Here is a 21,005-nt window from a genome sequence, read left to right on the forward strand (position 1 = left end):
TTGCCGCTGTTGAAGAAAATTTCCAGGTTTCCTAAAATTACAAATCTTTTTATTTGTATAAATAGATTTTGATGCTCTATATAAATAATAAATAAAATAAAAATATGTGTTATATATATATATATATATATATATATATATATATATATATATGAGGTAAAATTAAAATTTCGGTAGAGCGGATGACAGTTACCAGTGATTGATAAAGTCAATAATGTAAGCTATTAAAATCTGCATTTTATCGTTAATTTTGTACTTGCCTTAAATTATATTTTCTCAAAAATAAAGTAATATTACAAATTTTTTAGTAAAATCAAATTTCTGTCAATGGATAATAAGTGAATTTATTCATGGAATCTAAATTTTTGTAGAATGAGACGATTTCCATTGTTCATTTAATAAAAGAATTATAGAAGTAAATAAGAAACATACGAACATTAAAGCTATATAATTTTTTAAATAAAAATAATGAAAGATATGGAAATAAGAAAAAATTTAGATACATCGCATTTGAATAACGATCAAATTCCATTGGATCTAAGTCAAAGAATCATTTCCATCGAACAAGATAATTATTCAGTTCATTTGGTAAGTATTTTTATTTAAATATCTTAATAAACATTTAATTATTTTTTATTTTAATAGGAAACAAACAATGGAAATAAATCTAACAACAAAGAAGTTGATTTTACTTTAGCTTATGTTGATACCAGTAATCATAATCATATACAAAAAAGAGAAATATTTGAACGAAGTCTGATAGATCAAGGATTACATTTAGAATATGAACAAAACCGTCAATTGTGTTTCATTAAAATTTATGCCCCAGAAGTAATTTATTCTATCACTCTTCTTTTAATAGAATTATAATTTTGACGTGCCTTACATATTGTAAATAGTCTCAGAATAATAAATTGATCTTTGTTTGTAACATTTATATTATTATCAAAATTGATGCAACAAAATAATTAATTAAATAATTAATTAAATCAAGACTAAAGATCAATTTTCCTATTCAGTTATAAAATTTTATTTTTATAGGAAGTTCTATGTAGATACTGTGAAATTATGAAACTTCGAATGCCAATTAAGTCAGTGGGTAATGAAGATATTATAGAAGAAACAAATATATTTGATGATGCAAGATCATGGCTTATTAAATTGTGCAGTTTTGCACAACTTGATTCTTCTAAATTTCCACCCACAGAGTTTAAATTAGCAGCTGAATATTCCAGAGATAAAGATTACTTGTAGGTATTACATTAAAGTATAAAACGTTTGTTTATTCATGCATGCATGTTGTAGAAGAAAATAATTAGTTGATTTATTTTTCCACTATCTAATACAAAAGATTTGATACCAAGGACAAGAATTTTTTTACTACACATATTCGTGTGATGATTGTAAATTTTATTTTGGAAAGACAGTGTGAAGGTATTCAGCGTTTGTTAGCTGCTGGAGTTTATACTGCTGCATATCCTTTGCATGATGTAAGCCTTATCACTTTAATGTAGAATTTCTAAATTATTGGCTAGTATTAAATAGTATGTTTGTTTAAATTTTGTATGCATTTTTATTACTTAACTTTTTATTAATGTATTATTATCTATACATTTATAAGAATATATATGTAATTTGAAACATATTTTAATATTCTGAATACACGTTTGTATTCAAAATTTATTTAAGGGTACTATCAAACAAAAAGGAACTACTAGAAATTTACTTTTTGAAGAATGGGCTTCAACAAAAAAATGGATAAAATTGCAGCCATTGGATACAATACGAGAATATTTTGGTGTTACTTTCGCCATGTATTTTGCATGGCTAGGATTTTATACTTATATGCTTATTCCAGCAAGTATCGTTGGTCTTTTATGTTTTTTTTATGGTAAAATTATAAATGTTATGTATCCATGTAGTAAAAATTCATTAAACTAATTCATTTTTTTTTTATGTACAGGTCTGATAACTATAAATTCAAATCAATTAGCTGAAGATGCATGTAGTACTTGGGCCAAAGATACTATTATGTGTCCCCAATGTGATAAGACCTGTGATTTTTGGAGATTAAGTGAAACTTGTTTATTAACACGTGTAACGTATTTATTTGACAATCCTGCTATGATCTTTTTTGCAGTTTTTATGTCAGTGTGGTCTATGCTTTATATTGAGTTATGGAAACGAAGAGCAGCAGTATTAAGCTATCATTGGGGATTAGTTGGATGGGATAGAACAACAGATTATTCACGACCGCAATATTTGTCCACTCTTGCTAAAACGAAAATATTTAAAGTTAAAGAAAAAGTACGTTATTTAAATATTTACAAATTCATTTAAATATATCCAATTATTTAAATATATTGCTATAATTTTTGTTGTATTGTAAAATTAAATAATCTATGAATATTTAATAAAAAATTTTAAGTTAATTTAATTTTTTACTAATACTGCTTTGTGTTTTTTATTTTCTAATTCATATTCTATACATCATTGAGAAAATTTTAATATCATTGTACGCTAATTATTGTTCTTTGTATTCTTCTTTATTCTATTTTTATACAAATATTTTATTATTGGAAATAATTTTTTTGTTTCAGATAAATCCTATTACAAAAGAAAAACAACCTCATATAAGTTTTTGGAAAGTACGAGTACCAGTGACATTTTTTAGTTTTACCGTTGTCTTATTATTGACTGCTTTAGCACTTGCAGCGGTATTTGCTGTTGTTTTATATCGAATGGCAAGTATTACTTCAACGTCACTATTTGGACGGGAAGTCGATTCATTGAGTTATAGAACATTTGCGATACCAGCAATCGCAGCTGGAATCAATTTGGTATTTTGCAAACTATTTCACTCGAATGGTATAATTCGTTAATTTGTTTTATCCGCATAATGTGTAATTTATTTTTAGGCTTGTATTTTGGTACTTAATTATATTTATGATTGGTTAGCTGTATATTTAACAGAATTGGAATTATTAAGAACTCAAACAGAATTTGATGATAGTTTAACTCTGAAAATTTATTTATTCCAATTTATTAACTATTACGCCTCGATATTTTACGTCGCCTTTTTGAAAGGTAAATTTGTTGGATATCCTAAGAAATACAATAAAATTCTCGGCTTTAGGTAGGTCCAATTGATGTAAATATTAAAAATTATGTAATAGTTAATGATGAATGTGTTTAAATTAGGCAAGAAGAATGTTCACCTGGTGGATGTTTAATGGAACTCTCCATTCAGCTAACTATCATTATGGTTGGAAAACAAGCTGTGTATACAGTGATAGAAATGATTTTACCAATTTTATACAAGTATTGGGCATTATTTCGTATTCATACCGGTCTTAAGCAGAAGGACCCTATAGTTCCTCGTAGTCAATGGATACGTGATTTAAAGCTTCTTGATTGGAGTAGGTTTTATTTATTTATTATTATTATTTTTTTTATATAAATTTACAATTTAAGTAGCACATTTTTATTTTAAAAATTTTTACAGGTGCTAGAGGATTGTATGATGAATATTTAGAAATGGTCATTCAGTTTGGATTTATAACACTTTTTGTGGTAGCCTTTCCATTGGCTCCATTATTTGCTTTAGTAAACAATGTATTTGAAATGCGTTTAGATGCTGCAAAATTTTTACGACACTACCGTAGACCTGTTCCGCGTCGGGCTCGTGATATTGGCATTTGGGGACGTATTCTTGATACATTAGCTCGTATATCAGTCATGACAAATGTATGCAAATTTATGAATCTTCAATAATCATATAATTTTTTTTATTTTTGCATTTAATTTTTAATTTTCTAATAAGTGTCTATAAAAATTACAAATAGAAGATAATATAAAATATTTATATATTGTTTAAAAAAATTTCTTCTTTCAAATTATTTCTGGCATATGAAATTTAATCAATCATATTTTATTTTAGGGGTTCATAATAGCATTTTCTTCAACATTTATTCCTCGATTAGTGTATATGATTAAAGTTAACTCGGACAAAACAGATATTGGTTTTTTGAATCATAGTCTTGCCATTTTTGATACTAAAGATTTTGCTAATGGGACAGCACCTTTGTATAGTTCCTTCAATAATATAACTATGTGTCGATATGCAGAATATCGAAATCCACCTAATCATATTGAACTACCATATAAAAGACCAACTATATATTGGCATATTCTTGCTGCTCGACTAGCTTTTGTCGTAGTTTTTCAGGTAATTAATACAATTCTTTTTTTATAATATGAGAATTTAATGTTTTCATTTTAGTATTTTGCTATATTATTATATTTTTTGTTATTATTTTTTTTTTTAATACACAAATATTTTTAATTATTTTGATTGAAAATTGTATAATCTAAATCAAACTAAATAAAACTGATATACATAAAATTTAAACCAAATAAAGTAGCATCATTAAAAAAATCGTAATTAAAAGTTGAAATTTAATTTTAGAATGTGGTTGGTGTCGTAACAATGGCTGTGCAGTGGTGTCTAACTGGTATACCACGAAAACTCGAAGCTCAAATTAAACGAGAAGCCTTCTTAATAGAAGACCTAACGATAAAGCGCGAATCCGAAAGAGTTAATAGTAGGATATATTTTAATGATCAACCATTCAATAGGAATGATGATAATTTGAGAAATAGAAAAATTTGTATAGATGACTCTGATAACAATGATTTGTGAACTTTTATAAGTTGTACCTTTTAAATTAATTAGAATATTTTTCATTTGTTATAAAGCTTAAATTAATTAATTTATTTAAATTAAATAATTTTTATTTTTATTTTTATTCGATATTTACGAAGTTACATAGTATAAATTGAATATAAAAGAATTATATGTAATATCATATTTGTTAATATTTTTTAAATTTTATGCGCGAAATTTTTTAAAAATTTCAACTATTATAAAATTGAAAATCGATATATGTGCGAATATTTTATATAAAATATATTAATATTGTATATATTGAATGTCTTGAATTATTGCATTAATTGTTAAATGTACTATTTATGGTATTAAAAAAATAATAATTTCAAAACTTGCCTCTACTTTTATTAACCATGAATATCAATGACATCAATTAAAATAATATTACTGAAAATAATATAGGATCGGAGGAGGATCTAAAAAATGAAATTTTTGTATTTTTTTATACAGAAAAAAAAAATGAAAAAAAATATATATTCATTTTGATTTATTTTTAATAAATTAATCATTTGATTAATAGTGAAATATATTTGGCTTTGAAATAGTACCTAATGAAGAATAAACAAAGTATAATCTCCTGTTTTGTATGAAAATGTATCACATATATAGATTTTTAGATAGTTTTTTTTTTTAGGAAAATTGTTGTCATAGGGCATATTTTATTATTAGAAATTATATTAAATGATATTTATAGGTACAATGTTAATTCGAAACTTGGTCAAATTTTTATATATTCGGCTTCTTGGATTTATGTGAAGTCAGAGACATCTTCCATCAATTTGTATGAAAATTTATTCTGACATTGTAAATTAGTCATTAATGTACGGTAACCTAACATTATTTATGTTTTGTAATTTTTGTTTTTATAAAATACAAGAATTTTAAATCGAGTAATGAACACTGAATTGGTAATTGAGTCAGGTTTACAAGTTATTGGACGATTGATTGATCGACCATCAGTTCAAGATTTAGACAACGATCTCTTTTTCAATAAACTTGAAAATACTGATATTATTGAAATTAAAGGTACCATTTCAAGTGGTGTATCTATCTTGTTAAGTAAACTTATTGCAAAATGTATTTTACCATTGCAGTACAATGGTCTAGGTGTAGAAGTACTTTTTATAAATACTGAAAATCAGTTTCAAATGTCTAACCTTTACAATGTTGTAAGATCTAATGTTTGTGATTTCCACGGACCAATTAATGTAGATAATCTTGTTAAAGAAATGTTAAATAATTTAAAAATCATTAACTGTTATAATCATTCACAATTTTTATTAATACTTAATTCGTTAGATAATATTTTATTGAAATACAAAGGAATAGGTTTCATTATTGTGGACAGTATAAGTGCTTATTATTGGCAACAAAAAGATTATTTATCTTATGATTTATATTTAATAAAAATGCTCAATAGTATTAAAAAAAAAACCATAGATTTCAAAGTAGTAATATTGTATACAAAACAATTTAATTTTGAGTCTAAGAAAAAAACTGTATATTGGTATGAAGAAAGTAAGATTATTCGTTATAAAATATGTCTAACTAAAAATGAAAATTCTAATGAATTAATATGTGATATTAAATCAGGAAATGACAAGAAACAATTACATTATAAAATTAATGAATTTAATTTTATATGGATAGTACAAGAAAATAAACAAATAAAAATTTGATAAAAATTTAGATATTTTTAATATATGATAATAAAATCTTATCCACCACTTCTTGTGGATTTAACAACCTCGTTCCTCCAATAGTGATTATAGGTGATGTTACTTCTTTAGTTTTTTGAATATTTTCTATGGTCCTTATTTCATCTGGGGTAATACCACCAAGAACATATATTATAACCCAGGGAGAATCACAAGGATGATGTACTTCATTATCACCTACTAGATATCTAATAAAACAAATTAAGTATTATGTATTTAAAATATTAATCAAAGTATATTATCAGATTATTATCAAATTACTAAATTTATAAATTTAAAATAAAATCACATTTAAATAAGATATTAATTAAAATATAATTTATAATACTTATATAACAACGCTTTTGATTCTATAAATTAAATAAATAATATTAAAGAACAAATATTCAAGTATATATAAAAAATTTTCAAAAATACTTCAACATAGATTTTGTATTTTAATTTTTAATAATTAAAAATTAATTATGACCATAATAAAAATAAAAATTACTAAATATTCAAAGTTTTTCTTAAAATATCGTTATAAAATAATATACTTATATAGTGAAGGTACAGTGTCAATGAATCCTAAATCTGGCATATACGACGTTCTATCCAATAAATCTCTAACAAATCTCTCTAAAATACCAACATGTTGGGCCATATTATGTGGATTAGATTTATTTATTACTTGTCTATATACATAAAGATATATTTACATTATTTTATTATATGCAATGGTCAATTAATAAGGTAGTTTACCTGTACTTCTTTAGTGATTGCCTTTGTAAAGAGGTTTTATGTAACATTTCCATTATTTGTTCTGTCATTTTCACTGACGCTTCTCTTGTAGCCTCGTCATCGGTAGCACCTATTCTTATAATACATCCACTATAACTATTAAAACATATTATTTTATGTTGTATCGCATATAAGTAATTGCTTACGTAAAAGTAATAAAGTTTGATAATATGCGGAAAGTTCATTGGTCGATTCTACATTGCTAGAATTTTTTATATCTTCGTATATTGCAGTGTTTAAAGCCGTTTTTAATTCATTTTCATGAATGTCAGAAAATTTTATATCTGGACCAGCCAATGCATATAGATAAATTAAAAGTACCAATAAATTCTCCATATCCAAACCCCTCGTTATTCTTGTCTTTATAATGTTACTGAACTATAAACACAAATTATATCGCTATAAAATAAACATTACTTTTTTATAATATAGATCTAAGAAAGATTTACTTGTGATAATACACTTGAAGAATCTCCACTAACTGCCAAATTTTGCAAGATTAATTTTTCTAAACTTATAATAAATTCAATTTTAGCAGTTTTATTTGATTTAAGTGCTTGCACTACTGCAGACATCAACTTTAAAATAAAATAAATACATAAATATATATATATATATATATATATATATATAAGTAATCTTGTAATTTTAATCAAAATTTTACTAAAAAGTACAATTACCTGAAGTTTTTTACTGTTATTAGATAAGGACTCCAGACTTTCTGTATCTCGAAATTTTTTAATATTTTTCTCTAAACTATGAACAGAAATTCTAGTTAAGATTTTATGAGATTTTGGACTTTCATTGCTAGTTGACATATCTATCAACATTTTGTTTAACATTAATAAAACTATTTCTTGTTTCTTATTAAAAAGTATATCCATCAATTCTTCATTATTACTTGCTAAACATCCTGGGACAATCAAAGATAATGAACATTTCTGTTAATTATAAAATTATAATTATTAAATTGTATACATAAAATTTGTTAGTGTAATAAAATAAATAATGTTTACTTCGCTCTTAAGGCTAAGATTGTCCATAAGTACTGCAATATCATTGGAGTGATGTGGTAAATGAGGTAGTGTACATAAGATCCTTCCTAATATCGATTCTGAATTGTAACTGCACATTGTTGATAAATCGAGTAATCTATCTACAAATATTACAGATATTTTCCTTGTTTTCATTCTACTCTGTATAAATATATAATATAAATATATGTAAAAATATTAAACTTTTAAATGTTCATGTTAAAACATAATTTATTTTACATTTGATTTATTCATCATTGTAGAAAAACGGTTTAATTCATTTGCTGCATAATTACTCATTTTTCCTAAAGAGTAAATATCTTGTTTTACATTATAATAAGAAAATAGATGATGAAATGAGGTTATTAAGTGTTTAATGGTATCACTAAATATCGAGTCAGTACTCAATACTTCAAAATCAGATGCAGTTAAATTTCCAAAAGGTGGTGTAACAAATACATTTTTCTTTAAACATGCTACGAAAATTGGCTTAAACATTATCGTCACATTTGCATTCTAAACAAATTTTATGAAAATTATAATACATATGCATATTATAATGAAATATGAAATATTATTTTATTTAAAAATTACCTTTGAAATTGTTCTATCGTTCATCCAATATAATATATCTCTTTTTAAAGCATCATAACTATTTTCATTTTCTTCACAATTAGGTGAAACTGATGTATAATTTAAAATTGTTTGATTTACCGTACAGATTATTATACATTTTTCAAAATTATTTTTATCTATAATTAATTTTAATGTATTTTGGTAAATACAAGCATTCTTTGATGTAGAAATTATTACAGCTTTTTTTGCTCCTTTAGCCTGAACATTCTGAAATAAAACCACATAAAATAGAGAAAGGTATATAATATAATAATAATATAATTTAATAAATATTTACACGCAAATTATCTACAGATAATTCATGAACAGAAATTGCACCAGCATCTTTTAAAGTTATATATGCTTTATCACCCGTGTACCAATGTAGACATTCTGCTGCTGCATGATCAATATAAACAGCTGTCTCGTTTACCATTGACAGAACATCCTTCCAACAAGCATCGACAAACTCTTGTAAATCACCAATCATTATGTTATTGTTCTACTAAGATACATATTTCCTAAATTATATTAAATAAATTTTTATTGCAAAGATACATATAAAATCTCATATAAATAAAATTTCCTTTCATATCTTATTTATATGATTCTCTAATTAAATAAACAATATCCAAAAGGAATCAATTCAAAATTTTTCACTAAAATAATAATGATTATTTGCTTTAAAACGTTACTAAACATTAAATATCATAATAATTGACTGACAATTCAATACTTAACCTATGACACTACAGTAGATGTTCACTTCTGCATAGTGAATAATTGCATGTTTACACGACACATTCAAGAATTATATATGCGAGGTATGAAGTGTTATTTAAACAAATAGTTTAACAAATATACTAAAGATAATATTTATTGATATGTTGTATACTGTAATTAATATAATGTAATTTTTAACAATGAAATCACTTAAAAATAATTACTTGCATAAAATACATATATTTGGTCATAACATAAAGCCGCTGATAATCTAGAGATAAGAAGGTAAGATAAATGCAGATAAATTAAAAAAAGAAAATACATTCAATATCAGTATTATTTTGTTTTCTCAATAATGAAGAATTAGCACAATATGCTTAGATAATTACGAATTCATAATTTAATTTGAAATTAATTTTCGTATATAAAAGTAAAAATTTTGTTCGAGTTTTGAAGCATAATCTTGTTTTTCACATAATATAAGCAATTTGAGACGTTAACATTTTGTCTAAAACATAATAGATAAATCAAGTTAATATATGTTTTTATTTATTCATTTTCTGTTTTATCAAATCTTGTTATTACTTCTCACAACTTCTAGGTAGGTACTCATGTAGACACTTGTATTTTGGAAAAATATTCGGAAATTAAAATATAGATTTTTCATCTCATTTTGTAGAAGAAACAATAAATCGAAGAAAACAATCAACTTTTTTTTTTTAACACAGTCGTACTGAATTTTTGCAGTCTATTTAATATTTAATTTATTTAGAATTATATCAATTTGTTTAATAGCCAATATTCGATTAGTATATTTAATTTAATTATAATTACGATCTTTTACTCTAAATAACCCATATAAAATGTACGATACATGTTTTCAACCACTGTCACAATTAAAAAATGTTAATGATAATAGTAAATTACTATAATAATACACAATGAAATTATATATTAATAATTTATTTAAAAAGCATATATTTAATAACACTTACAAAAGGAGCTTAAAAGTTTTCGAATTTTTTCTAGTTTTCTATTATTACGTATATCATATTATGAGAATGTTATTAATAAATCATTTAATATAAAGTATTTAGAAATAATAGTTTGCTGCAGATAAATAATGATATGTTTATTTATTTAGATGATTGTACAATACATTGTTGCGTATTTTTTAGTCATGACTGAAAATATATCTACTTAATATCAATATTCAATTTTCAAGGGTTTTGATTTTCTTTGTAAAATTAACTTGAATAAATCCTGAAAATAAAAATAAATTTTAATTAAACGATCAGTGTCGATTTAAATAAAAAAAATATATAAGGAGGATTAAGTGTATCGAGCATGGATAAATATAAAAGTCCTTTATTTACTTCTTTATGAGAAAAAACATAGGAAATACACAATAGGACATATCTGTATTCTAAATACTTATTCAAGGTATTTAAATATAATTCATAATAATAATTAATAAAATTATTCATAATAATTCATGGATAAATGTTTAAAAATATAAAAATTGAATGTAATTTTTTTTTTTATATTTCCTGAAAATACTTTAGAATCGAAAGTTTAGTTAAATATATATTATTTATAAGACAAAGAAATAAATATTGAAAATGTGACATGTATTAAATGAAAGTAACTGTAAAGTTTTTCAATATTATTAAATATATTGAAAATCTTAAACTCAAAGTCCACAAATACGTTATTAAAATATAAAATTTTTTTAAAATTATAATATAAGATAACAATAATACAAATGTTCACTATTGATATTTAAGTGTTTATTTTAAAGAAAGTAAGGTGACAAATTGTATGTGAGAAAAATTTATGATATATACAAACCTTCGGAGTTTGTTTCTTCGGCGACAGTAATAGTTTCAAGATTTTCTTCGTCTAAGTTTAAAATTAGCACCTTTCGATTGTCGTTATTTATTTTTAATATGTCTTTCATTTTATAAAAAAGTGATATTGCGAGATTTTTTAAATTTGGTATCACTGAAAAGAGGATGGATTGGTCTTCTCTCAATCTCAGCTCCGACCACAACGTAATTGAATGTTGTCGATATTTTGTATTTAATTTGGATTTACTCTGAAGAGCTTCGATAGAAAAAGCCATGGGATTGAATGTATTACTATTATGAATTTTTTATTAAATTCGTACTTGTAAATTATATTATTAGGGAATCAGGATTAGCGAAAAAATGAAAGACAAACAGGGGGAAAGGAAGAGAGAGCGAGAGAGAGAGAGAGAGAGATAGAGATAGAGATAGATAGATAGATAGATAGATAGAGAGAGAGAGAGAGAGAGAGAGAGAGAGAGAGAGAGAAAGAGGAAGAGAGATAGTAAAAGAAAGAAGAAAGATTAAAAAGTTTCTAAACCTATGTAATCGTCAAAGTCTACTTGCTAACTTCGTGGGCTGAAACATTTTCCACTGAATATTTGGATTGTTTATTTTTAAAGTTATAATATCAAGAGGAGGGGGAATATACTACATTTGAATTTTCAGAATCGTACTTTTCGCTTGAGTCTAATTGTACTAAACAGAGTTTACATGTATTTATTTATAGTTATATTGCCATTGTAGAATTAACAGAAAACTTATACAATTATAAAACATATATTTATTTCGAAATCTTAATTATTATTATTTAAAATAATATTTATTTGGATATAAAATCTTCATTTTTCAAAAATTTATTTTCAATGTTTTTTATTTTTATTTAAATATAATAAATTTATAAAAAATCTTATTTTATAAGTATTATTTATAAATTATTATTCGATATAAATGATTAACGTCATTCTTATTTTAATTTATGTATAATATCGCTTTTATTAGAATTAATAAAAATTTTAAATACAGATTTATGTAATAAAAATTTGATCAATGATCTTTACAAAATAAAATAAAATAATTTTTCATCATTTCAATAATTAAGAAGATGATATTATAAAAATAAATTATATTCTTAATTAATATTACAGTACTAAAATTTAACAACTACATTTCTTAAAATATAAATTTATTAATATCTAAATTGAAACTAATTATTGATAGTTTCGTTCGATTATTTCAAAACTAAATAATCATTTTCATTTTGTGATTTATTTAATTTCTAGTTAATTTTATATACCACTTCAGAAAGTTCATAAAAGTGATTTACAGTGAGAATATAATTTAAAGTGCAATAATAATAATATAAATAGTAAATGTATACAATGAATATAATGAAAAAGGAAAATGTTGATTGATAGAAATTGAAAGTTTTTGAAAATTTTAGAATATAAAATCAATTGAATTTTATAAGCCGCATTAATTTATTTTTGCGGACGTGCGTACGGGTGCGCACAACTCTGTGTGTGTGTGTGTGTGTGTGTGTGTGTATGTATGTGCGTGTGTGTGCGTGTATGTGCGTGCGTGCGTGCGTGTGCGTGTGTGCGCGTGCGTGTGTGCGCGTGTGCGTATATTCTAGAGGAATTCCCCGTTCATCAAAGAACAGTCGCGTTCGCTTAAAATTAAAATAAAATAATTAATAATACAATTTGTTCTTAATTCTGTCAGTCAGTTTTATTAGATGCTCTGTCGCCTAGCTGCATTGAAAAAGAAAAACAATAAAAAATTATTAATATTGCAATTAAAAGAATGCGAGATCGAAGTGTTTACTATTTACCATTTGGATAAGGTGAAGGGTCTACATGAATCCGACGGTTTGTCGTACGTGTAACCTGTTTGGCAATTTATAAGTTGTGGTCTGTGATTCCTACACACAACAACACTCGTGCAGGATTCGGTTAGCCGATGCACTTCGCCATTTTCGCATGGCACCTTCGCGAATTCTTGGGGAATCGTATGCGCTACCTCCCATGGAATCGTTATCGTCGAGCTGCTAAATTCCTCATCCTCTTGTTCCGAATCCTGATTACAAAGCCAATCATACATTTTCCTTACATACGATAGCCGAAATTTTTTTTTTGCTTTTTCTTTTTGTTTCATGATTTTCGTGTAATACAGTTTATACTTGTAACTAAATACTTTTCGTAAAAGCTCAATAAATAAGGTAATTTTTATCTAGAATTAATACTCATATATTTTATCAGTTTTTGTAAAGTTATTCGTTTTTTTTTCTCAAAATTGCAATAGCCTTCTAATTTATCTGTTTTTTTTTTATTTTCTATTATATTAAAATAAAATTAATAAAGCGAGTGAATCGAAGATTTGGCAATATAAAATGATTTGATTGAATTTTTTTATTATGAAATGGATATCTATTAATTGATTTATTAATTAAATGGTCCCTATATAATTGTAGAGTAAATCCAAAATAATATTTTTGATAACATTTTACTACATTATGTTTCTAATCTATGAAGTTGAAAATGCATAATCGAAACGTTTTACGCGTACATTTAGTTGTTTTCTGTTAAAAGATATATCCGTTAAAAAGTTGATCTCAAATAGCACAATAAATGATCACGATATGATTAATAATTTGATAGAATTTTCAAAATGATTCTGAACTTGTTTCATTCTATATTTAGTATTTTTTATTTTATTCTAACTTATATTCTTCAAAGTCTTTTACTCAATCACTTTAAACTCGGGAATAATAAACTATTTCTTCGTATTTTATGAATTAATGGCTACTGTAATATCAGTTTTATCCAATTTCTCGTTAAAAAATAGTCTTGTTAAATATTAGAAGCGATGCCCAGTAAATAAATCTCTTCCCCTCTTTTTTACTTACATTAAGAATGCAAAGTCTGGGTACTGTTTATGCTGTATTCTTAGTATAATATAAGGGAAAAATTTAATGAAACTGAATACCCATTTTTAAAAGCATTTCAGTTTTTAGTGAGAAATGTCGGTTTTATTAATTTTAATTTTAATAATTAATTTTAATCGAATCACCATTGCCAAAAAGCTATAAAACTTTTTCTTCTGTAGCATTCATTATTCTCGAAAAATGAATAATAATTTTTTTTTATAGAATTTTCAACGATTAATTAGCTATAATTTTTAACGAACGCAAAGCCTATATTCTTAATAACCTTTTTAGCTTGCAAATAAGATTGAGTACCGATTATTGAGAAACTTTTGAAGTAAACGAAGCTGACCGGCATTTTGTACGTACATCACGTCTCATATCAATATACAAGTAAATATACAAACGAGCCAAGTCCTCGCAAATCTGCCATTAATTCGATATTTCAATTAATTTGAAATTTTATGAAATGCTAAGCAATAGTGATAGGTTAGTAAGCCGTGTTCATAATAAACTTGAAATATATAAGAATTCAAACGTAATATTTTGATTTTGACGAAACAGTAAAAGTTCCCGATCTATCGGTCATTTATCGAAATGATAAATAATAACGCTCATTAGATAGCGTTTAAATCCATAGAATAAAAGATCATGATAATATGTTATTGTTGTAAGCGAAGAAAGCAGGAGCAGAAGCATAAATTACAATACCTTTTGAGTCTGAATGTCCTTTTCAAGCTCGGATTGAAGAACGGCTTGACGCTGCTGCCAGAATTCAGGTTTCCCTCTCAGCACAAAAATATTCGGGTTGTAGGGATTGATCGGCGAGGGCAATTCTGGTTGACCCGGGTTGTAGGGAGGATTCGGATTGGGCGACTCATTTCCCGGTAAATGGGGCGGGTTCGTTGGCCTATGCGGTGCTTCTGTACTTGGAGGCAGCGGCCTCGGAGTGACAGCGCCCTTGCAGTCCACGCGCGACACATAGTCGCAGATTTGTGTCTCCTGTGCTCATTGAATCGTTATTTGTTTGTTTTTCTCGTTATAGCTTTTACAATATGTGTTGTATTTCAATTTGCTGCAATGGCTAGCGCATGCTAATATTGCGCATTCTGATTTTTACTGTACACCTTACGAATTTTGAGTACAAAAAAATGCAGTTTGCCTAACGTACTCTTAAATCACAAAACTTTTTATACTCTTTTTTTTCAGTTTATTTTAATTCGAGACATCTTGTTATTCATTGTTGTACATGCGATATGTATGTATTTATATAGAATGTATATATAAATATGTAAAAAAAAAAATATTATAAAGAATGAAAGAAAATAAATAAATAAAACAAATTGTATGTACCTGTGCAAGTAGAAAAGAAACTGTGATTTGAAGTTGTGCTAAGGTAACTTTAAAGATCTAATAAGTAATTTCGAAAAGAATTTAGTTTTCAGGAGCGTCGTTAAAGTGTTAATTTATCATTTCATGCTTATATTTATATTTCACGCTGTAAGAATGAAATTTTAATTATATATTTTTCACGAGACATAAGCGTTTAAATTTAAAAATCCATTTGTATCAATTAAAGTTGATTGCAGCCATTTCAAGAAGTGTGATTTAAAATTATATATATATATATATATATATATATATATATATATATATATATAATAAAATATGCTTATACGATAGCATATATAAGAAATTAATATATTTTATTTAAAATTTAACAAGCAAATTGTATAGACTATGTCTTTGTATTTTTCAATATTTAAAAACTTGTTTTCTTTCGTAAAATATAATATAATAGAATATTTCGATTTAGTAGTACGGCATAACAAAAGATTTTATCTGCATTATTATGTTTTTGATCTATATTATGATAAGGGAAAAGAAATTCAATTAAACGCGAAGATAGAATTATTATTATGGGACTTGCTTTTCACCGAGATATAATTTTAATTTTTTTAACTGTGCGCATAACGTCATGCATTTTAACGGACTCATTTCTTGGACTAAGTGTATTTTTATACAACTGACTCAGTAACAATGCGCTTACAGGATGCATTTATAAATGTTTCATGAAATGAAATATCATCTATAATAAAGTCTCGAGTTAAGGCACAGTGATAATTGTGTAATATGGAAAATTAAGTTATTGGCAATAGAAGCGGGTCTGTAATGCGCGATTGGCGATAGCTTATCATTGCATTCGTACATTTGCATATGTACACGCGATGCCTTGGAAAAGAAAATATTAATAAAAATGTTGATTACTTATGCAATCGCATCGACCAATCTTCAAGAGTATCGAGTACGCGTTGCTTTGAAAGGGGGCGGCTATAGCTCCTTGTAAAAGCAATTTATAAATTTAAACTGTTTGATATCGCAGGTGCGTTGCGCTGTAATTGTGATTTCACATTTATTTTTTTTACTCTATTAAAACGATAAAAATTCATGGATAATAGACGCTGGAGATAGACATATGCTTACGTCACTGTAAACGAGTCCTGCGGGGCAGCTGAACTTGATCGGGCTTCCGGCGAGGCAGACGAAAAACTCCGAGCAATTCGTTGCGCTCCTGTACCTTCCATTTAACTCGGGACAGCGCTTCGATCCTCCTGGCAACGACGGCTCTGCACAATAAGCGGAGAAAAAGATTTTCATCAAGTTGCACGTCTTTTCTTTCTCGGCCTTTAACTCTATCCTATAAGCGCTCTCTACACATTACCTTATAAGACTTCAATTTCATAATGATGAAATAGGATTCAACATTCTTAATCAATATGATAATACATGCTCAAGATAACTTTAGTGTTCAAAATGTGCTCCGATGCATTTAAAATAGATTTTGGTTTATTTTTGAAAGTCAAAACCTTCAAACGAGTACTTGTAATGTTGCATAGTATCGTATAGTAATTAATTTTCCTCCTTCCTTCATAATAATATCGCTTTTATTAATTTAAGTTTTAATCTTATATATTAATTTTGAGTTATTAAAATTCTTAAGATACGTTATTTTAATTTTGAATTATTCTTAATGAGCTGAATATTACTGGTCAACATTGCTATTGAAATTACATTTTATTTTTCCCATTCTTCTTAATTGATTCAAGTAATTTGTCAATTAAAAAAAAAATGTCTATGTAAATAAAATAATTGGAAATATTTGGAACTTGTAATAGAAATTACATAACATTATTGTAGAAAATTTTATAATTTCAATATGAAAAAGTAAATATGCAATTTATATTCTTTTTGAGTTATTTACTTTAAATTACACCTTATAATGTTGCTGTAATATCATAAGTCGATCATTTATAACTACTTCCGGCTGGGAAAGTAATTTTAATAACAATGAATGATTAAATACGTTATTTCTGCGACGTATCTCAACCAATAAGATTTTTTTTTGTATATTCCAAAACGTCGAATATATTTTGAAATAATGAAGAATAAGGAATTTTAGAATTTTAATAAATTAAACGGTCGATGGACATGGAAAGTATTTGATTCAAAAACAAAAGAAGAAAAAACTTACTCGGCGTGGGCTTTGGCCGATTGCCACAATTTACATTGTAGTCAAAGTCGCAGTACTGCCTTTTTTCATTAAAAAGGAGTCCGCTTGGACACTGTTGCTCGACTGCCACATCGTCCCAGCAATTAAGATAATGCGAGCAACCTTTTGGGCTTGCGAACTGACCTCGATCACCTAGACACCCTTGCGGTCGTACGGGCTTGCCAGGTTTACCTGGCAATGGTCTAGGAATTTCATTTTCCGAGTTGGGGCTTCCTCCGATCGATCCACTCGAACCTTCACCGGCACCCGTACCAGCACCCGAGCCGGAACCAGAACCGGCACCCGAGCCGGCACCCGAGCCGGCACCCGCACCGGCACCCGCGCCCACACCTGCACCCGCGCCGGCACCCGCACCGGCTCCCGCACCGGCTCCCGCGCCTGTGCCAGCACCCGAACCTGCACCCGTGCCAGCGCCTGAACCTGCACCGCTACCGGTACCGGAACCGCCACCAGCACCAGCACCAGCACCCGCACCCCCACCGGCACCGGAACCGGAACCGGAACCGGAACCAGAACCCGCAGCACCTCCCCATCCAGCGGAGCCGCCAGAACTGCTTGATCCGGTACCCCCCCAACTTCCAGAACCACCAATTCCAGCGGAACCACCGATTCCGTGAGAACCTCCAGCTCCGTGAGAGCCGCCGATTCCATGAGAGCCACCGATTCCAGCAGAACCACCAATTCCATGTGAGCCACCAATTCCATGTGAGCCACCAATTCCATGTGAGCCACCGCTTCCATGAGAACCGCCGCTTCCATGAGAACCGCCGCTTCCATGAGAACCGCCGCTTCCATGAGAACCGCCGCTTCCGTGAGAACCGCCGATTCCATGAGAACCACCGATTCCATGAGATCCGCCGATTCCGTGAGAACTGCCGGAACCACCAGTACCGGATGAACTTCCAGAGCCGCTGGAACCGCCTGTTCCAGCTGAACCACCGGGAGTACCTTGGCCTGGATATCCTACTCCATGATTGGGATAGCCTCCTTGAGGGATGTAGTACTGTCGCCCTTCGATGGATTCCATTGAATTCAGCGAATCCAAATTCAGATTAGAAGCCACTTCTATCGAAGATTCAAATACATTTTTTTATATGTATTGTGCATTTCACTGATTTTAAGGGACGAATATGTAAATACAAAAATTGTAAGGTAAAAGCAATAGCCGATCTGTATTTCAAATTTATAAAACTACAAACAAATAAAACTTTAACTTTAGAAATTGATATATATTAGTTATAAAAAGATGTGTATATATATATATATATATATATATATATATATATATACAAGAGATAAAATAAAATGATAGTTATAAAAAAAAGCTATGTTAATCAACGTCAAGTACACACGTATTATATTTTGTTTTTTGTTAAGTTCCATTTAATATTATAATTTTTGCAAAATGAAACCTCGTTTATTAAAAATTAACCACAAAGTAAGATTTTTATTTATAAAAATATTAAAAATCTCTTCAATTTACCGAAAATATATTTAAGAATATGATTTTATTTGCAGGTAATAGCTGCAAAGTCAAGTATTCTATTGATTTTATACGCAATCTTAGTTTTACATTTGAAAGAAATTATAAATATTTAAAAGAAATAAGAATTTACGGTGATTTATAAAAGAAATGCTTGTCTCTTCATGAGATCAATTAGCTTAATAAAAAAATCTTTAAAATGACAGTAAAAAAGTTTTTAATACAAGATTAACAGATTAATATAAAATGATATCGATATTTTTTATTTGATACGTTGATTATAAAATATAATCATTAATAATATAATTACACGCTCATTTCAAATAAAGTTAAAGATCTTTTATCGTTTCAAATAAATATGTTAGAGAACAGTCTCTCTCGCTAATCGTTTATCAGCAAGGTCAACTCTAAAATAGTTCTAAAATAAGCTAAGGTAAGGAGTCTCGGAAAGCTAATTATTTCCAACGTAAATATAATAAAATGTAATAAGACACAAATCGTAAGTGTGATCGTATGACAGGCTGACGGGGACAGTCGGCACGAAGCCGGAAAAGGGAGTCAAGGGAAAACTTACCGTCGTTCCTCCTTAGCTGTCTGCTTCGACCCCTAACGGGCTGCTTTGCGCCTACAAGCACGAACAAGCACACCGCGATCACGACAATCTTCATCTCGAGCGTGTTGAGCCGAGACATTAAAATAAATAAAAAAACTAACACTGGGGCCTTCCGAAAATCCAAGCGAAGTAGCAAGATTAGTAAAGGCTCGTCTGTCCGCGTGGCTCCTTTAGCTCTCTGAAGATGCGCTGGTCCATGGCTGACCCAGGGCTTACATAGGGCTGCCCCCACCATTGAGTCCTGGCTGATGCCACGCACAGGACCCCAATTACGCGCCTCGTGTCTTCGTCTCTTCTTCCCTCCCCACTCCACCCCCTCTCGATCATTCGTTCCTCTCTCACTCGCTCACTCTCTCGTTCTCTTCTTCGGTTCGCATTGCGTGCACTTCCTGCAACGCGCGCGCGCGCGCGCGAGAGAGAGAGAGAGAGAGAGAGAGAGAGCGTGTCCGTGTGCGCGTGTGCGTATGCTGTATCAAAAAAGGGAGGGAAAAATAATGTGTTCGGAGGATCGGCGATTCTAGGGGAAGGGATTGGGAGGAAGCGGGAGGGAGTGGGAGGGAATTGTAATGGGAAGGGGCTACTGATACCGATTTACGATAATTCCTTTGCTTGCATAAAGTATAACTCATCTGTATTTCTCACGTATTTGAAGGATTTATGCGGTTTATTTTAGGGATGCGAGATATAATTCCTATACAGGAAAAGAGTTTTAATCTCTCTAAAATAAAGGAAATACTTCTTGATCGTTAAATCGCATATCTATTCAATTATTTCATTGACTTGCATTAGGAAAAGAGTATTTTGTTAGCAATAATCAATATTGAAAATAAAAGTAGTAATAATTATTAAACGAGGGAAAATTTCTTCTAGGCTTATTAGATAAAGTTATTTTAATTCGGTATAATATTACACCATAAATACAATGGTGTTCGATGTTTTCTTCAATTGCAATTTCATTCATTCCAA

General features: G+C 28.2%; 4 protein-coding genes and 1 long non-coding RNA gene across 5 annotated transcripts; 2 read left to right on the forward strand and 3 right to left on the reverse strand.

Moving 5' to 3' along the window:
- The first annotated feature begins 164 nt into the window (after positions 1-164).
- LOC105362318 (anoctamin-3-like) lies at positions 165-4,726 on the forward strand. The gene is made up of 13 exons (XM_011499737.1): positions 165-216; positions 309-588; positions 646-831; positions 1,042-1,250; positions 1,352-1,490; positions 1,690-1,891; positions 1,964-2,307; positions 2,601-2,840; positions 2,919-3,136; positions 3,202-3,419; positions 3,506-3,747; positions 3,941-4,228; positions 4,469-4,726. The coding sequence occupies exons 2-13, from the start codon at positions 469-471 to the stop codon at positions 4,700-4,702; spliced, it is 2,640 nt and encodes an 879-aa protein (XP_011498039.1). The 5' UTR covers positions 165-216; positions 309-468; the 3' UTR covers positions 4,703-4,726.
- Positions 4,727-5,561: 835 nt separating this feature from the next.
- Positions 5,562-6,354, forward strand: Xrcc2 (X-ray repair cross complementing 2; the record flags this gene model as incomplete). Its single annotated transcript, XM_011499738.1, has 1 exon — positions 5,562-6,354. A coding segment is annotated over exon 1 (732 nt), but the record flags the coding sequence as incomplete, so codon positions are not given.
- A 34-nt stretch (positions 6,355-6,388) lies between these two features.
- On the reverse strand, positions 6,389-9,727 carry LOC105362321 (sec1 family domain-containing protein 2). Its single transcript, XM_011499739.1, has 11 exons — positions 9,618-9,727; positions 9,175-9,397; positions 8,856-9,104; positions 8,502-8,777; positions 8,244-8,423; positions 7,908-8,168; positions 7,677-7,805; positions 7,374-7,605; positions 7,189-7,297; positions 6,984-7,121; positions 6,389-6,635 (listed from the first exon to the last, which is right to left on the reverse strand). The coding sequence occupies exons 2-11, from the start codon at positions 9,364-9,366 to the stop codon at positions 6,416-6,418; spliced, it is 1,986 nt and encodes a 661-aa protein (XP_011498041.1). The 5' UTR covers positions 9,367-9,397; positions 9,618-9,727; the 3' UTR covers positions 6,389-6,415.
- A 989-nt stretch (positions 9,728-10,716) lies between these two features.
- LOC105362322 (uncharacterized) lies at positions 10,717-11,784 on the reverse strand. Its single transcript, XR_912881.1, has 2 exons — positions 11,451-11,784; positions 10,717-10,862 (listed from the first exon to the last, which is right to left on the reverse strand). It is a non-coding gene; the product is annotated as an uncharacterized LOC105362322 (long non-coding RNA).
- Positions 11,785-13,050: 1,266 nt separating this feature from the next.
- Positions 13,051-20,228, reverse strand: LOC105362323 (corneodesmosin). The gene is made up of 7 exons (XM_011499741.1): positions 20,001-20,228; positions 18,673-19,008; positions 17,905-18,156; positions 16,857-16,999; positions 15,084-15,374; positions 13,281-13,525; positions 13,051-13,200 (listed from the first exon to the last, which is right to left on the reverse strand). Exons 1-7 carry the CDS (start codon positions 20,116-20,118, stop codon positions 13,197-13,199), a joined length of 1,389 nt encoding a protein of 462 aa, XP_011498043.1. The 5' UTR covers positions 20,119-20,228; the 3' UTR covers positions 13,051-13,196.
- Positions 20,229-21,005: the final 777 nt, after the last annotated feature.

The sequence above is a fragment of the Ceratosolen solmsi genome, unplaced genomic scaffold (genome assembly GCF_000503995.2).
Source record: "Ceratosolen solmsi marchali unplaced genomic scaffold, CerSol_1.0 scaffold35, whole genome shotgun sequence".
Taxonomy (NCBI): domain Eukaryota; kingdom Metazoa; phylum Arthropoda; class Insecta; order Hymenoptera; family Agaonidae; genus Ceratosolen; species Ceratosolen solmsi.

Bases quoted from the DNA above. Each gene is read 5' to 3' on its own strand.
- LOC105362318 (XM_011499737.1), top strand. From the start codon at position 469: ATGAAAGATATGGAAATAAGAAAAAATTTAGATACATCGCATTTGAAT. The intron at 589-645 runs GTAAGTATTTTT...TTATTTTAATAG, and splicing joins ATAATTATTCAGTTCATTTG to GAAACAAACAATGGAAATAA. The intron at 3,748-3,940 runs GTATGCAAATTT...ATTTTATTTTAG, and splicing joins GTATATCAGTCATGACAAAT to GGGTTCATAATAGCATTTTC.
- LOC105362321 (XM_011499739.1), bottom strand. From the start codon at position 9,366: ATGATTGGTGATTTACAAGAGTTTGTCGATGCTTGTTGGAAGGATGTT. The intron at 7,606-7,676 runs GTAAATCTTTCT...TTGTGTTTATAG, and splicing joins CTTCAAGTGTATTATCACAA to TTCAGTAACATTATAAAGAC. The intron at 6,636-6,983 runs GTATATTATTTT...TTGTTTTATTAG, and splicing joins ACTGTACCTTCACTATATAA to ATATCTAGTAGGTGATAATG.
- LOC105362323 (XM_011499741.1), bottom strand. From the start codon at position 20,118: ATGTCTCGGCTCAACACGCTCGAGATGAAGATTGTCGTGATCGCGGTG. The intron at 19,009-20,000 runs GTAAGTTTTCCC...AATCTTCGATAG, and splicing joins ACAGCTAAGGAGGAACGACG to AAGTGGCTTCTAATCTGAAT. The intron at 13,526-15,083 runs GTATTGTAATTT...CTTTGTAATCAG, and splicing joins AGGACATTCAGACTCAAAAG to GATTCGGAACAAGAGGATGA.